At 34.3% G+C, this 18,736-nt stretch overlaps 2 protein-coding genes across 2 annotated transcripts; one reads left to right on the forward strand and one right to left on the reverse strand.

Moving 5' to 3' along the window:
• The first annotated feature begins 8,539 nt into the window (after positions 1-8,539).
• On the forward strand, positions 8,540-11,752 carry LOC113042289 (putative nuclease HARBI1). Its single transcript, XM_026201019.1, has 4 exons — positions 8,540-9,221; positions 9,571-9,803; positions 10,773-10,887; positions 11,282-11,752. The coding sequence occupies exons 1-4, from the start codon at positions 8,892-8,894 to the stop codon at positions 11,702-11,704; spliced, it is 1,101 nt and encodes a 366-aa protein (XP_026056804.1). The 5' UTR covers positions 8,540-8,891; the 3' UTR covers positions 11,705-11,752.
• A 531-nt stretch (positions 11,753-12,283) lies between these two features.
• On the reverse strand, positions 12,284-13,811 carry LOC113042290 (uncharacterized). Its single transcript, XM_026201020.1, has 2 exons — positions 13,162-13,811; positions 12,284-12,756 (listed from the first exon to the last, which is right to left on the reverse strand). The coding sequence occupies exons 1-2, from the start codon at positions 13,601-13,603 to the stop codon at positions 12,314-12,316; spliced, it is 885 nt and encodes a 294-aa protein (XP_026056805.1). The 5' UTR covers positions 13,604-13,811; the 3' UTR covers positions 12,284-12,313.
• Positions 13,812-18,736: the final 4,925 nt, after the last annotated feature.

Genomic DNA, 18,736 nt, shown 5'->3' on the forward strand with positions numbered 1-18,736 from the left:
ATGTTAGCAAACACATGAAGTTTCAGGAAACTACTAATGAACCTTACAGACCCAGACTTAAAGCTTAAAATATGAAAATACATGACAAAATATGACTTATTCTGTAAACAAAAAGCAAATACATAGTATCATAACAATTTCAATATTTATTGCGTTTATACCATTCAAAAGTTCACCTGGGTCCTTCTTGGGTCCCAATTAATTTTAGCAATTCATTTGAGATGTGTTTGTTTCAAGAAATTCTACAAAAAGTTTGAATTCCAGAGAAAAATAAAAATAAAAGTTTCTTATGCTCACTGAGGCTGCATTTATTTGAAAAAATAAAGAAAATATACATTCATCGAATGTATTTCTGTGATGGGCAGCTGAATTTTCATCAACATTATCATTACTCCAGTCTTCAGTTTCAAATGATCCTTCAGAAATCATTCTAATATGCCGATTTATTATCAGTGCTGCTTTTTTTTTTTGTAACGGTGATACTTTTTTTCAGGGTTCTTTGATGAATAAAAAGTTAAAAAGAAGATAATTTATTTACAATTTAAATATTTTCTAACAATAACGTTCAAAAGTTTGGGGTCAGTACATTTTTATTCTTTTTTTTTTTTTTTGAAAGTGATAGCAAAGATTAATATTTTGAATAAATTCTGTTCTTTTTAACTTTTTATTCATCAAAGAATCCTGAAGAAGTATCACAGGTAGTATCAAGTATCAAATGTAGTAAGTAGTATATACAAGTAACAATTATTGAAAGTATACATGATTCACAAGTAAATGCATTGTTTATACTAATATATCAGTGGGCTCAGGAAACTGAGGTTGTAATTCAGTCTTCTGTCATGTGGCTTGTATTGAATTGAAAGCGGCAACATGTTCAGCTCTAATCCACTGGCTCTGCTGCACATGCATGTAAAGAACACATTACTCCTGTCTCAGCGCTGTGGCACTCCGTCAGCGGGACTGTGATTTATGACACCCAGCCTTTCCAGTTGGCTTTAATCCCACCATTTACTTGCAGGTTTGCGCACGGCATCAGGTTTTCATCTTATTCGACACACATTCAGACCGATCCACGCAAACTGGGACCAACCACCTCTCTAAAACAACCTCCGGTTTGACATGAAGTCCGCAGAGACTGGACCTGAATATTATCAGCATCCTACTCAGTGCATTCAGTCTCTTTAATGATAGAATTATTAGAGGAAAAACATCCCCTCCCTTAGAGAGAGGCCATGGAGTTTCTATTTAGAGACGTGTTTAATTAGATGTTGAATCTGAGTGTAATGCTCAGAGGCTAGAGATTAGTACACAACGTATGTATTCTAAATGTACAGAAGATGGACATTAGATCATTATGCTTCTGGGGTTCACACAAGTGCGGGAAGCTCCAAATAAATAATTATGTGTTATTGACTGTTTGCAGAGAGCTGGTGTTGGTTTTGTCTCTGGGCGCTCTTCTGGTGCAATTACGAGAGCAACTGTTGACTTTTTCAAGAACATAGGGCATATATATTAACATATTTATTCCACTAGTGGAAGAAATAAATGAATGGTGTTAAAAATGTTTGTTTGGATTAGGCCAGCTCTGTGAATACCCAAATTTAGACTTCTGAAATGAATGCAATCTCCCACCTCGTGTAGCTCCAAACTGGTCCTTCTGTGGATCCGTTTTTTTCTTATTTGATGAAAGCTATTTCGGATCCCATTGACTTTCAAAGTATATATATATATATATATATATATATATATATATATATATAAAAAATACATTTTTCACTAGAAGTAAGCTAGCCACTCTCAGAAAAAAAGTATGTATGTATATATATATATATATATATATATATATACTTATGTATGTGTATATGTGTATATAACACACACTTTTTTTCCGATTACCAATCAAGCTGTAATTATCATTTTATGCCAAAAGTGAGAAAATATAATTTAATTGCCAATATTTAGGATTCAAAATGCTAGCTTTGAAATTTTCTTTAGCAAGATGGAGTTGGTCACTTTATTCAAAAATGGTTTAAATTTAAAGGATAACTGAAAAATAATCATAAAAAGATAATTCCGCAGGACTAAGATTACTTTTATTATATATATCCCTTATATGTTTGAGGCTACAATATAGTGTTTGAAAATACAGTGACTCACCAGTAATCAAGACGAATCCTGTCCATATTTAATATATTAAAATATTAATATAGGGCTCAGAAAACAGAACATAGTTCAATCTTCTGTCAATGCAGCTACCAATAAAAACACTGAATTAATTCCATGAATTAAATATTATAGATTAAATAAGAACATTTATACGTGTAAAGTTTTGATTTATGTTTTAGATTTTGCAATAGGCCTATGTCAGTATTCTGTGTGTTGGAATATATATGGAATAATCGCATTTTCCCTAAAACACATACAAATACTCAAGGTCACGTTGACTATCCCTTTAAAAAAAGTTAAAAGAGATGCTGCCTGCAGATAAATTCTCAGTGTTACTGTAAAAAACGAGTGCTTTACGCATTATCTGATATCATATTTTATAATATTTATTTTTCATCCAATACTTGGGGGACAAAACACCCTGGCCATATTCCTAAATTGAGCAGCTTCATAGAAAGTGACAGGAGTAGGAAAGTAATGGAGAAATTAAACCTTCCCTCTCTCCATGTGTGCTGTGGTCATTAGAGCCGAGCTTAAGCGTTTCATTGTTGAATCTGGCAATAATGCGTCTGGTGAAGGAGTGAGGAAAATAGCCTCTGGTTCACACTCACTCACAGCATCGCTTGCGATTAGGCCATAAGTCCTTATACCGTCTGGGCAGGTGGTGATAACACAGTAATTGCTGACTTTCAGAGGAGCCCTGCTTCCTCATTTTGGAATAATATCAGCTCTGCCATCATTCATTGGTCACCATTCAGTCAAAATAAGATGGATTGACCAATCATTGCCTCATGCAAGGACATTGTCATCTCAGCGGATGAGGGCAAATGAAATCATCAGAGGACAGTGAAATGGATATAGCCAGCCCTGAGTATTTTTTTCCCCAGTGCTGCTGGACTTGTCAATGCAAAAGAGACCTCAACTGTATGACGGACTTTCAGAAGTACTGGCATCCCTGTTGTTATGTGGCTCATGTTGGTCAACATACAAATTAAGCAATTTTTCACAGGGTTGAAAAACAGGTAAATTCACCTTCCCTCAGCGGACAGGCTGACCTACATAATCAGAGGTAAAATTTACACCTCAATGGCTCGCACTTTCTGCAGGTTAATACAATCATTGTAGAAAAAAAGAGAAGAAAAATGCAGCCCGGCATAGTGGCCTCTGCCTTCATACATTACACTGAAAATATTCTTTATATAAATGACTTCATATTAAGTTTCCATTTCACTGATTTGCTGAAGAAAAACACATATCAGCTCAGTGCTCATGTGTGCTGCTGCTTTGGTATCGTCCTGCTACAGTACATACATTGTATAAAAGTATTAGTTCTGCAACTTTCAAGGTCGGTATAATAGTACAGTACCGCACTTAATACGTTGTTTAACAAATTATAGGGTTTTTCCACAATAAAAGTTTGACTAAATGAAGAATTATACATTCAACTAATATTTTGTTGTCTTTTCTAGACAATTTGATCAAGCACAGAGCAATTATGTGATCGTTTTACAGTCACAATCACCAAGATGAGCTAATTCAAGTCGGCAGACCTCATCAAAATGACTCATATAACAATAAGCACATAAGTGTCGCCGCAATTCATGCTGGGATCTTGCACAAACTAAAATTAGCAAACATTGTTCAATATGAAATCGGTTTGTTCAGACAGCTGTTGAATTGGCATTTGGTTTAGCATTAGGTTTTATGTAGATTTAAAGTATTTCTAAGCATCTGTGACTCACAACACTCTGAATGCCTGATTATGTAAATGATGAAGTCATATATGCAAGAAATATGAAAGTGCAACTGATTTTATTATCATTGATCCATTGTTTTTAAATTTAATTAATATCAGCATTTTTTTTTTAGTTTTAGGTTTTTGTGTTTTTGTCATTTTACTATTCTTTTAAATATGTCTGTATCATTTATGCATAATATATAATTTGTACCAGTTTTAATTTTAGTTTTTATATGTTTTAATTTTATATTATATTAAGTGCTGCAAGTTTGTGTTTTTAGAATTTAGTTTGTCTTTGAAAGTTTACAAACCATAAAATAGTGCAAGTTAATTAAGTTACAGAATGTAAATAAACACATAAATGCCATGCATTGTAAATAATGTCCTTGCACGAGCTGCAATTTCTGATCATTATTTTGACCTTAGATGTGATCATCTGACACGGAAAGGTTCAGGGACACTGCATTTATGAATATATACAAGGATCTCTTTGACATGATTTAATCACACCTGTCACTATCAATGAAGAAGTTCTTGTTCATATAGATGGCCGCTCTATAGAAAGATCTAGTTATGGTGTTCTGAGCATATTGCGAAGAACATTCACTATGGATTGAGGAGGATTAGATAGTATACTTATTTAATAGTGCTAATTAAGATTTGTGAGGAAGAGCTTCAAGGCTAGAGCTGTAATAAAGTGGCTTAATTTTACAAAAGTTCAATTGTACAAAGAGTGATTGTACTTTTGTAATGTAGAATGATGTATTTTATCTTTAACCACTTTTCAGTAATCTCATTAGTTACAATTTTAAAATAAGTGCTTGTATTTTCAATTATGCTCAGTCAATTATGCTAGAAAGAAAGCTGGCTTTTATAAACATACAAATATAATGTTTCTATGTTTAACCCATATACATAATGTACTTGACTATACATTAACTAGTACTTGTGAGTAGATATTTTTCAGGTTGAAAGGTGACATTAAATTAAAGTGCACTACCAACCAATTCTCACACATCTGATTCTTTCCTGGAAATTATTCACACATTTCAAATTCAAAGCCCGGAGGAGTCTGAGAGGTTCCACTTTCTTTTTTCCCCTCTTCATGTTTCTGTAAGTCATTAAGCAGGAAGGCCAGACAGAAACTGGGCCACGGTGAACTCTGTCTCAAACACCTCATTATGCAGACAGATGTTTGAGATGAATTCCTCTCTTAGCACTGATAAGAGCTGGATTTATTCGATCAGAGGGAGGCTGAAGAGGGGGCGAGCTTTGACCTGTTGGATCCAATGTCCACTTCCCTCACTTCATGCTCTTCAGTACTGAGACCGTTTAAGCAATGATCATTTTTACCCTGGATGGCATTCAGCAAGATTCAGAATGAAGAAAAAAAAAAACGAAAACTATGAATTTCAACTGAATTGGCCGCATCTCACAGGAAGTTAACACAATCAGTCAACCAAGGAGTTTCATTGATAAAACAAAGTACAGAGAACTTCTTCAGTTCTTGATCCTGTTTGCTACCTTAAGATCCAAATATTCTCAATTCAGTTCTGCATGACGCACAAGCCTGGTGTCCAGCCTTTTTAATATTTAATGTTTTATATTGTATGTTAAATATTTCAAACTCGTATGGAAGTTGAGGACACATTGATAAAGAAATCTGTTCTGAATCTTCCAACAACCATTCATTTTGTATTTCTACACTGTCATGCCTCGCTGGTATAAACGGTGAAGAAAAACATCACATTACAGATCATTGGAAGACATATAATTATTCAATCAGACTCTGCTGAAAACACGGTTAGCTCTACAACATTGAACCTCTCAAAACTGATTTAAAAAGACAAATTATGGTTAAAGGCAGCAATTTGAGCCATATGGTCTTTTTCAAGCTTGTGAAAACCAATATGAAACAATGGGTTTTTAAATATAATTGATAATAGATTGATAAGCGAGCCAATTATATGTGTGTTAAAAATGAAATCCAGCATGGCATGAATCCCCATGATGCATACGGTAATCTCTTTTTTTTCCTTTCTGTGCTTATTTCTGCACACATAATGATGGCTTTATGAAAAACAAAACAAACAGTTTTAATTAAGGTCTGGGACTCAGAGACTTTCAGGCTCATGTTGTCCTTGCTGTATTTACAGCTGGAAAAATAAAGAATGAAAGGCAGACTTCAGCAAAACATTGGAAGATTTGTAACTTTCACAATGAAATATTAATAGCAAAATAGCAAAATCATTTATTGCCGGCTATGAAAGGAATAGTGCACTTTGCACAAGACATTCCTATGCCCAATAAAACCTATTTCGTCATTATCATTATCTATAACACCAGTCTAGACAAGAATAATAGCATCTATTTTGCCAGAAACTGATACTAAACATGATATCTTCATGGAGATTATTGGAATGAAAAAATAATAACAATGCAGTGTTAATTTCGTTGACGAAGACTATGACGAAAAATATTCGTCAACTAACCTTTTTCACGGACGAAAACTAAATAAAAACTAAATAAAAAGTCAGATATGATGACGAAAAACGTGACGAAATATAACTGACACTTTAGTCAACGAATAAAAATGAGACGAAAATATATGGGAGGGACGAATGGAGAAGAGATCCAATCAGTGCGAATCTTTGAGGGTAGGTTGATCTATGCAGAAGCAGCCGAGCCATTTTAAAAAGCCGCGGCAAATGCAAGCGCAACAGCTAAACAAAGCAGCAGTTACACAGAAAAGAGAACAAATATGAGTTTGCAGAAATTCGCACAGTTTCGAGGCCGTTTTCATAACAGTTAAGTTGTTTACACAGGGAACTACACTGCAACCTTTTGAAATGCCATTGCGACCCAAATTTTTATGGGGTCGTAAATGTATCACTGATTATTTTTGTACCTACTTATGTGTAATGCTATGTTTTAATATGAGCATTTATTAAAACATAAATGTGTATTTTAAGAATACGTTTTATAACGTGCTCCAAGCATTCAACACATCAAGTTGGCTTCAGCCCCGCGATGCGGGAAAGTTGAACTGAGCAGCTGGTTACTCGCGCAACACTGAATCGAGCTATCCTTCAGGACGTTTGCGTCCTCCTGCACCTGAACGAACAAATACAAATCGCAGTTTAAATAAACATAAGAAAAAGAGCGAAAAGTGAAAGAGCTCAATTCAGCAGCGCGGTGTTCTGGTGTTCAGGGAGCAAGCAGAGAAGCGTCTCAAAGTCTTCTTGCTTTTGTACCGACAACAAATACATACTAAATATGTCGAAATAGCCGTCTTGGAAAGTGTGTTCGAAAAAGTCTGTAGTTATGTCTTCAGTGAAAGTAAAGCGTTGGAAAGAAATCGGATGCGTATCTTTATAATGGATGCATTTGTCTCTTAAAGTGACCGCGCCTAATTTACTAGCTCTGCTGTCAGTGTCTTTAATGTATGAAAATGAAAGTAAATCACTCACTGCTCTTGATTGAATTACTTTGTAGTTTTAACAAGAATTTATCCAAAGTCAATCCGAAAATCAGATAGAATAGATTATATTGTTTTACTAGTGACTAAAAAAAAAAAAAGAAAATATTAGGGACCTGAGCATGTTTTGCTTAAGTGTTTCTTTCTTTAATTTCTAATGCAACCTTTTCACACCACAGACTGAACCAAATTAAGCATTGCATCAGACATTATCAAGATGAATTTGTTGTTCTGACACAGTTTAACCCTGAGTTATTGTCATATTTTATTACCAATTTCTAAACTACAGCAAATAAACTGTGATATTGTAAGAAACGTTGAAGGTGTCTGAATACATTTTGGTTTGATTGTGTATTTTATTTTACAGTGAAGACTATGCAGTGCTATTTTAAATGAACAAAAACAAACTTAAAAAAATGTAAACTTTGTGTAAATAGCACAAATAAAGAAATAGAATGAACATACAATACAAATATAATATAGGTGGTTGTCTATTTCAATAATACTGTACTTCATCTTGAAAGAATGTCATATGCATTGCATATCATTCAGGACGAATGCATATCTTTTTCAGAGAGCATGTATATTTTTCATTGAGAGCAGGCCTTATGTTTATTTTATAAATACCATTCCATAACGGACTGATGGAAACATTTAGTCAGGTCAACTAAGTTGACTTTGTTCTACTAAAAAAAAACTAGACTAAGACTAAAAGACTTAAGACTAGACTAAGACTAAAACTCTTATGATATTTAGTCGACTAAAACTAGACTAAGACTAAAACATTTCAGATGACTAAAATGTGACTAAAACTAAATGGTGTGTTATTCAAAAGACTAAGACTAAGACTAAATCCGAATTTGCTGTCAAAATTAACACTGTAACAATGACATTTAGTTTCCAAGGCAAAATTTCTCATTTTATTTAAACTTGATGCAATAAAATAGCTAAAACTAAAATAAAAATTAATGAAAACAACAACAACACCTATGCACTGTCAAAGTATTTTAAACTATACTTAAACTAAGCAAGGTTAACTTTAAGTTTTCAATTCCAATGTTCTATATTTCAATATTTCAATAGCCTCTTTCACACAGCAATACCAGTAAATTTATGTAAGATTACCGGAACGACTTTACAGGTAAATTAAAAAATGCGCTGTTCACACAGTCAACGACATTCCGTCTTTTTCCGGAAAAGCACCATTCACACATCCATTCAAAAATACCGGTAAATTCTGTGACGTCATTAATCTCTAAACAGCTGTGCTGTGCATGCTGTGCATTAATCAGCTTGTAAGGTTATTTGTAAACATGGAGGGTAATACGCGGTCAATGTTTCTGTTGATGGTTTCATTTTTGTTACAAACTTTCGCATTTATGCAGCTGCTTTTGTCACAGAGACAACGTGATAGACGACTACAAACAAAAATACTTAATTATAGGAGAAAAATTTTTGTCGCTAGCATCCGAAGGCAGAGGCGATACCTGCAGCTAAAAAAAAACAGTTATGTTTACTCATATGGCTACACAGAGGTCTGTGCGACGGACATGGGCCATTCCGCGTATACATGGGAAAGTGTTTTGGGAAAGTGTTTTGAACAACTTTGATGAAGATATGTGGACGGAACACTTTCGCATGTCGAGAGATACGTTTGAGTATGTGCTGCAGCTTGTAAGACCCTCTTTGCTACGAAAAACTACCGGCTGGCGAAAACCGCTGGAACCCCGACTGAGACTCGCAGTTGTGTTGTGGTGGTACGCTACCCCAAGTGAATACAGGACCATATCCTGTTTATTTGGCCTTGGAATATCAACAGTCTGCATGCTTGTTCGTCAGGTAACATTCTGCAATGAAGTTACCCTTACAAATCAATAATAATAACAACAGAAAAATAGTAATAATAACAACAACAATTATTATTATTATTGCTAATAAGATTTAATTACGTTATTTGTTGTTGTTGTTAACCATGTGACCCCAAAATAAAAACAAAAAAGTTTAATTTGTGGTAGAACTATACAAATGTAATGAATAACACACACACACACACACAAGATAACAAAACCATGGTTAATTTCCGTAAGGGTAGTTGAAAGAAGTTCACCCAAACATAATTTATTTTAATTATAATTTAATTTTATTATGAAACTGAATGACTAAAGTTAAACTAACTTCACCACCGTAGGTAACATATGCTCTGAAGGCGACCCTTTTCAAGCGGTTTATATGCATGCCTCAAGGCCAGCGTCTCCAAAAAACCATTGATGGTTTTGTTGCTCGTGGCTACAAGATGTGTGCAGGTGCCATTGATGGATGCCACATACCAATAATAAAACCTCATGAGGACCAGGCTGCTTACTGCAACCGTAAAGGATGGCACTCTATTGTGTTGCAGGCCGTTGTGGATCACAATGTATGGTAAGAGATATAAAAAAAAAACTCAAAGGCTTAAATGCACAGTGCTTAACACATTTATTACCAAAATCATTTTTAAGTTTCTGTAATGGTTAATCCTGAAGTCTAATCTAAAGAGTCTAAACTCTTTAGTCACAGTACTGTTTCGATTGGTAATATATAATTATCGATGTCATCCATAATTCTCCATATTAAATTATGTTATCCATAATTTTTTAATTAAAAAAGGCAGAAATTAGTAAAGCACTTTATTATTATTATTTTATTATTTTTATTGAAATGCTCAATTATAGTTATTAACTTGTAGTCCTTAATAGAAAACAAATACGTTGTAATTGTTGAATTTATTCTTTATTCATTTATGACTTCTGAAATAAGCTGACCGTGCTGCTCAAATTTGAGTATAAGGTAAAGGTAAAGGTAAAGGTAAAGGATTTTATTGTCATTCCAAAGCATGTACATGAGCTGGAACGAAATTAGACACTGAGGCCCGGTTAAAACCATTCACAATAAATAACTAACTACTCACTCATCAATAAATACAATAGATAAAATAACAAATAATACAAGCCCATATTAATATATTAAAAATACTATACTATAAAACATTATTTAGTTGTTTCAGTTTCTTTTTTTTTTTTGCCTAATAAATGACAGTATTTTTTTTTTTTTCGTTTTAAATAATTTTTTCACAGATTTCTAAAATATTTGCTTTTCTTATGAAGGTGGTCTAATAAATCTAAGTAACTGTAGGTTTTAGTCCAATTCAGCCTTCTACTAGATGAAATGTTGATATTGTTTGAACTTGTTCTAGTTATGTGCTACAAAAGCTATATTTTTACAGTGTTATATTTATCTAGCTTTTATCATTAAGTGTATGCATATGCATATAAATTTGTGATTTATTTAATGTCTTCATTCTAAAATGTAATTTATATTGAGATAATTCAAATTCTTGTTTTGTTTTTTCAGCTTTACGGATGTGTATGTGGGTTGGCCTGGTCGAACTCATGATGCAAGAGTGCTAGCCAACTCTCCCATATACCAAATGGCCGAGGCCCAGGATGGGTATTTGTTTCCTCGTGAGGTACACCTTTTTTTAACATTATTAAGAAACTAAGTCACACTTTAGTTTAGGGTCTAATTGTCACTATTAACTTCAAGTTTTGCATAATTAAACTCCTAATTTGCTGCTTATTAATAGTTATTAAAGTAGTTGTTAAGTTTAGGTATTTGGTAGGACTAAGTGAAGCAGAATATGGTCTTACAGAATAAGGCATTAATATGTGCTCTAAGCATTAATAAGCAGCTAATATACATGTTAATAAGCAAATAGTTAATATTGAGAATTTTAGGATAATAGTAAGAAGTGTTAACAAAAACTATTACCATGCAAAGTATTTTCAAGTTTCCAAAAGCAGCAAAAGAGTTTTTGAAATGCCACTTATTTTGAAATAATCACATATTAATTTTTTTTACAGAAATCTATGGTGGTGAATGGAGTGGAGGTTCCCATCCATCTTATTGGAGATGCGGCATACCCCCTTAAAAAATGGCTAATGAAGGGGTTCCCAAATCACCAAAATCTGACACTCAACCAGTCTCACTACAATTTCTGCTTGAGTTCAGCTCGAATGGTCGTAGAAAATGCCTTTGGTCGCCTCAAAGGTCGCTGGAGATGTTTACTGAAGCGCAATGATGTCGACATAAATATTGTGTCTGATATAGTTGTAGCTTGTTGCATCTTGCACAATATTTGTGAACTCAGGAAAGAAACATACCTGCATGAATGGAACACTGACAACCAGTGTGATGTTTCTGCTGAGGCTACTGACCGAGAGAACAACAGAGTAACTGATGACGTGCAAGCAGTTCGGAGGGCATTGGCAACACTGATGAGTTAAAGGAATAGTTAACCCAAAAACTATTTACTCAACGTCATGTAATTGTAAACCTGCATAAAGTTCTTCTTTCTACTTCTGTAGCAAGAAAAATATAATATGGAAGTCAAAGGTGCCCAACAGCTGTTTGGTTACCAACATTATTCAAAATAGCTTACTTTGGTTCAGCAGAAGGAAGAACTTCATGCAGGTTTACAATTACATGAGGGTGAGTAAATGATGAATGAAATATAAATATGACTGTACATTTTTCCATTTGATAACAACTTCCTTTTCAGGGGAATTTCTTAAGGGGACAGTTTATTTTTGCCTTAAAATTGTATTAACTAGGGTCAAGGCATAAAACATAACATTTTAACATTTTATTAATGTATTATTGTTTAAAAAAATCATACAATTAACACAAATTCATATATATAAATACATTTAAATATTATCAAAACAAAATATTAACATGTATACTTATTAATATGAACAAATACTTATCGTAGTGCACAGAATACACTTGGTTTGCAAAAACACCAGGAACACTAACACTTGTAATTCCTAACATGTACAATTAAAGCATATTTTTTCTAAAATTTGAAGTGAACTGTTTTATTTTATTTTAGTCTAGTCTTGCAGATCTTCTAAGAACGAAGACTTGAATTGAGGATGGAGTGAGGCCTCTGCATCTTGATCTGGTGGGTGGTATGGTGCCATGTAGCTAGTGCTAGGGCTTGGAAAAGAGAAGTGTTGGCTGTGATGATTATGTTGTTGGTAATGTGGATTCAGAGGAAGAGACGTTGTTGGGGGTGGGCGCGTCATAATGTCCTTTAAGAGGTTTCCTTGGAACTCCATCATTTCCTTCCACATCGCCATCATGCTTGCCCTTTCCTCCTTCTGCTCTTCCTTTGCCTCTTTGTGCAACCTTTCTTCATACTCTCTTTGCTCCTGTATACGGAGTGCTTCTTGCTCTCTGAATGTTGTTTCCATAGTTTGTAGCACTGTAGCTATGGAGTCAATCATGTGATCTTTGTTTTTTTTTGACTTCTTCCTTGGTGGCTGAGTGAAACCTAAAAATACATGATCAATACAAATTGTAAGATCCAGGCACAGTTTCATTATTTTGAATGCCTATTGTTTTTATTTATTTATTTATTTATTATTATTATTATTATTATTTGCATTAATGGCGGCACCTGGCGGAAGTAGAAATATATTATATATCATCTGTTCACCTTTGGATTGATTAGGAAGAGAGGGTGTCGGGAAAGTCACTTTTTTTGGCTGACCGTATGCAAAAGGTATGGATGTGAAATAAATATATTAAAAGTATTGTTCATTATTAGTTCCTGTTAACTAGTGCAAACATATAAAAACGTAAATAATCTTTTCATTTACCAAAAAAAAAAAAGAAAAGAATATAGGCTATTTGTTATAACACGTTTATGATGTAAACAATGAATTAGTTTACCCACCTGTAACCTCATCAGTTAGTTCTGCATTACAAGTTGGTGCCTCTGTGTCGACTGACTGACTTGACGTGCTGCCATCACACGCGTCCTTAGCAACGCCAGATTGGGGTCCCTCAAAATTCAAACTACCAGTCAGAGCAACGGGATTTGCGGAATGACTGGATCCCCAAATGGATTGACAAAGCTCATGATACATCCAAGTTATTCTTCCATTGCCACTTTGTTTATGATGATCGTTAATTTTCATATATTTAAGGCGTAATGTTTTCAATTTACTGATGACCTGACTTTTTGTCCTGTGGATGCCTTGCTCACGGAGACGGTTAGTAATTTTATCATATGTTACTGCATCACTAACAGTTCCTCTAAGATTACGACAAATTTCTTCATCCGCACGGATAAAGAGAAGCGCTTTAATTTCACTGTCACTCCAGTTGGATGACATTTCTTTTATTTTGGTAAACAAATACGGAGTGAATGCGTCACCTCCTGCGTCTGATTGTTATGGTTGGCCCTGAATAGGCGTCATACGTCACCACGTTCTGAACGCGTACGTGCTTATACCGGTAATTTTCCTTCTGCGTTCACACACAGCAGAATTCCGGAAATGTACTGGTAATGTTACAACTTCTCACACCGTTAAATTGCCTGAACGAATTTACCGGTATTTTTGAAAAGATTGTGTTCACACATGATCTCTTTATGACAATTTACCGGTAATTTTCCGGAAACTTCTGTATGTGTGAAAGGGCTTATTGTTTATATATATATATATATATATATATATATATATATATATATATATATATATATATATATATATATATATATATATATATTAAACATTGAATGAGTTAGTTATTTTTCCTTTAAAAATCATTTAATAATGAATTTAAATATTGTTCCACTATTTGAACGCTGAATAGATGTTGCTATATAAATGTGCAGTGGTCATGTGTTAATGTACTATGTCTGACAGTCAGTAAATTACACAAGTTTATAATGAACTAGAAAGTTATTACAGTATGTTTTCATAATACATCAAAATCTTATTTCAAAACACCAAGGAATATATGAACCCCTTTAAACTCTCTCTGCTTGCAAATTATATAATGTTCCTCTTTGACCAGCCGTTCTTTTCCTTTTGGCAGGTGCTGAGGAGCCTGTCAGCCCAATACATCCTTTTAGATGCCATTTAGAGGTCAGAACATTAACCTCACCTCACACATTCATGTCTCTGACCCTCAATGTGACAGACAAAAAACAAATTACTAGGAACGAAATGAGAGTAGACAGCCCAAACGCCACAAACACCAGCAGTGAGTAAAGCCATTACAGATTACAGGGTACTTTAATTACTCTCTGTGACCTGCTTTCCATCGGCTATGGGTCACCTTGACCCCTGCTGGACCTCAGGCCTTGGGGAAAAAAAATACATGTTGACACTACAGAAACTTTTGGAGCAAGTCAACAAGCAATAAGGTCATCCAAGATGTAGAGAAGTTTGTTTCTTCATCTGAACAGATTTGGGGAAATTTTCAATTACATCACTTGTTCAATAATGGATCCTCTGCAGTGAATGGGTGCCGTCAGAATGAGAGTCCAAACAGCTGATAAAAACATCATAATGATCCTTAAGTAATACACACGATACCAATCCATCAATTAAACATCCTGTGAAATGACTGTAAAAAAAATCCATCACTACGACATTTTCATTTGAAACTCACCAAAACATGAGTCCATAATCTGTAATAATGGTTCTTCCATTGAAAAAGTACATCCCTTGTTGTCCTCTCACGTCAAAATCCACCCACGTATTTGTTTAGAACTGTTTTGACTTGTGTTTGATCTGTGCATATTTCTCTCCTGATTCAGATGAGATAATTTTATACAGGAGAAAGCAATATTATGGACAGAGGGCTTCAGCTTGAAGTTTACAACATCTTGATGCATTTGTTTCTTACAAATGGGTAGCTTTTCACTTCACAAGATGTTAATTGATGGACTGGAGTCATGTTGATTATTGTGATGTTTTTATCAGCTGTTTGGATTCTCATTCTAACGGCACTCATTCATTGCAAAGCATTCATCGGAGATTTCTTGGAACCTGTTCAGATTAAATTAACCTACAATATATATTGGATGTCCTGAGGGTGAATACTTTTCCAGTAAATTTTCATTCTTTTGTGAACTTTTCCTTTAAGAGTTTATTCCATGCCTGGTAATGATCTTTGACCTTACATTTGCTGTAAAGTTCAGAAAGATGTTCAATAGCAAAACACTGTATTCAGTGTGCTTTTGTACCTCGAAGTATCCACTTACAGCAGAAAAATAGTAAGTTAACACTGATTTGAACTGTCTTTGGTTCCTTGATTGCTTAGGAGAAACAGAAATAGCTTATCGTGTACTCTACATTTATAACAGCAGAGAACAGCAATAACTATCCGTGACGAGCTTTAACGAACATCTCTATTTTTCAACGTCTAACCAACCACAGAAAAACACACTCAGAAACAAGATCCATCTTATCTTGTTCCTTAATCATCACTGATAAATGTGCGTAAGAGACGCTTATATGTGGGCTTTATCATTTTAATGACGAAACCTGTTCTCCAGAGTCCTCCAAGCTCTAGTGGCTCATCACTAATTGGATTAATGATTGTTATCTACACCCAAAGTGGACAACAGCAGTTTAATAAATCATCTGGTAATTGTACTAACGCATTGTAGTTTTTTGTTTTGTGGGTGATACTGATAAATACTTTATCTTCATTAGAGGGAATCAGAGATAACAGCAACGTAATGATAAAAACACAATACAAGATAAGCTACATTATATTTGCTGCATTGATAACAACAGTTAATTTCAAATAACGGTCACATATTTGTTCAAAACAATCATTCAATTATTTATCACAGTAGTGACAATAAGTTTTCCAGCAGCTCCTGGAAGTGATATTTTAATTATTTTATCTCTATTTGCGTTTCATTCCTGTGATTGCAAAGCTGATTTTGCAGCATCATTACTCCAGTCTTCAGTGTGCGATTCTTATCATCAATGTAAAAAAAACAGTTGTGATGCTTAATATTTTTGTGGAATCAGATTAAAAAATCTCAAATAGAAATAGAAAGTGAAACTGAAATCTTTTATAACATTCTAAATGTAAATTTAATGCATCCTTTCTGAATCAGAGTATTTAAAAATATATATTTTAAATTAAGATGGTATAAATTTTTCTATGGAAAAAATTACAATTACTTTTACTTACAAAACCTAAAGTATGCATTGAAATATTTATAATGCAATTTCCCCCCACCGTTTTAGTTGTATAGATTATTTTTTTCAAATCAAAATTAGAAAAAAAATATTTTGTGTCCTTTGTAGTCTGTTTAGCTGTTTTTTTTTTAACCAATCTTGGCAAAAAAAAAATTTTTCTCAAACTTGCCAATGGTTTGCTCTTATTAAATTGCTTATGATGTTCCTCTTTTGTCAGTAAATTTGGTTAAAACCATCTGCTAAATGTAAATATGCTACTTTCTGATCAACATCAGTAGTGTAGAAAATGTAATTTTCTCGGGTGAAGCACACTGTGGATTAATTGGACTAAGTGATTAAAGTTTGTTAATTGAAAATAGTGAGTAGCTAATCAGGAGGCAGATTTATGAAGACGACCTTTGGGTTGCCCTATAAATGACTATTAGCCACATATTTCAATAAATCACCATGCAGGGGTTACATCGCATCAGATGTGCAAAATGCATGTCTTCAATCCACACTCTTTTAGAGAACAGCAAAGGAACAGGTAGAGATGTTTGCCCTTGATTTTTATTTATAATGATTTTGTTTGTAAAAGAGATAATAGATGCATAAAATCCTTATTACAAAGATATGCTTTACTAATTTTATGGATGGGTTAAAAGATAATTAATATTCAGTAATATAAGTGATTTAACTGCACTAAAACTTTTAGACCAGAACAAAATTTTGACTGAATTGAGCTGAAATATGACACTACTGCCTTCTGTAGAGTTGATTATAACTGAATTGAAATCATATCATAATTGATACATTTTACAACATTCAAATTAATTTCCTGTTTTATTAATGTGAAGCTGCTTTAAAATAATCTTGTATAAAGTGGTACATAAACATACTACATATTTTCACCACCAACTACCCAACACTAAATTTGACTCTCAATATTTGCCCACCTTTTGATGTACATCTAAGGATAGAAAAGTTTTGTACCTGCACATGCACCTCTTGCAAGCAAAAGGATATTTCAAGGTCTCTTTATAGAAGTCCTTGACTCAATCAAGTTTATGCAGAAGTGTGAGCTATAATTACCATCCACATGCAGAATCCAAATTGAATCATATTTGTTGTCAAGCTCTTCATAAGATCCTAATTAAAAATTCCTCTATAGCATAATCACAGCAGTGGGCTGGTCCTATCAAGTTCAAATTAGGTTATTCCTTTTTAGATGTATTTAATTGTAAGGCTTTCAAGTACAAAAAGATGCACAAACTAGTGAATAGGTCAAATGCACATGCACACACACACAGATTTGACCTTCAAGTATAGCCTTTGCCTGTACACAAAACATATTAAAGGGGGGTGAAATGCTCGTTTTCACTCAATATCCTGTTAATCTTGAGTACCTATAGAGTAGTACTGCATCCTTCATAATTTCAAAAAGTCTTTAGTTTTATTATATTCATAAGAGAAAGATAGTCTGTACCGATTTTTCCCGGAAAAACACGACCGGCTGGAGGCGTGACATGTGGGCGGAGCTAAAGAATCACAAGCGCCAGTAAGCTTTTGCGTTGAGAGCGTTTGGAAGTAGTGACATTACCTTGACCTTACCTTGGCTAACAGTCAGATTCAGCGTATATTTATGATCCAGAATCAGATCCCGAGGCTGAAATTTAACAAGAGCAGCATCAGCAAAGGCGTCTCTATGTGGTATGTACTGGAACTGTATATATTTGCTTAGCGGTTTTGGAAAATGACCACAAAGTTCCACTTTATGTCGTCTTTTTTTTTTTTTTTTTTTTTTAGCTGTACATGTGGAAAGTGCAGTTTGATGACAACATCGCATGTTGTTTACTTGATGTGCTTACGCGCCGATAGCTAAGTTAACAACACAGAGATATTTGAAGCAGTTTTACTCACTGCCTGCGGTTCCAACACACGATCGTGACCCTTTTTCATTGGGACTGCATTATCCTTAAGAAATAAACGATGTGCAAATCCGTCGTCAAACTGGGCCTTGTTTGAAAAACAAGCATCTTCGAAATGCAGGGAACAAACACAAACACTTGCACAACTCCGTTGATGCTCTGTAAAAATAAACTCCATCCACTGGTCCCTTAATGCTGTTTCTCTTTTGGTAATCTGTGCAGGGTTGTCTTGCCCTGGCAACCAAAAACACACTTCTTTTGTGACATTTCGCGACGCTCTCGCTCTGATCAGTGAAGTCTGTTGTGCTCTCTCTGCTCTGCTATACGGGAGCGCGCGCTAAAGTGCCCTTAGGACCCATATAAGGAAACTCCGCTCCATCTAACGTCACAC

Source organism: Carassius auratus, chromosome 24 (assembly GCF_003368295.1).
Source record: "Carassius auratus strain Wakin chromosome 24, ASM336829v1, whole genome shotgun sequence".
NCBI classification, from domain to species: Eukaryota; Metazoa; Chordata; class Actinopteri; order Cypriniformes; family Cyprinidae; genus Carassius; species Carassius auratus.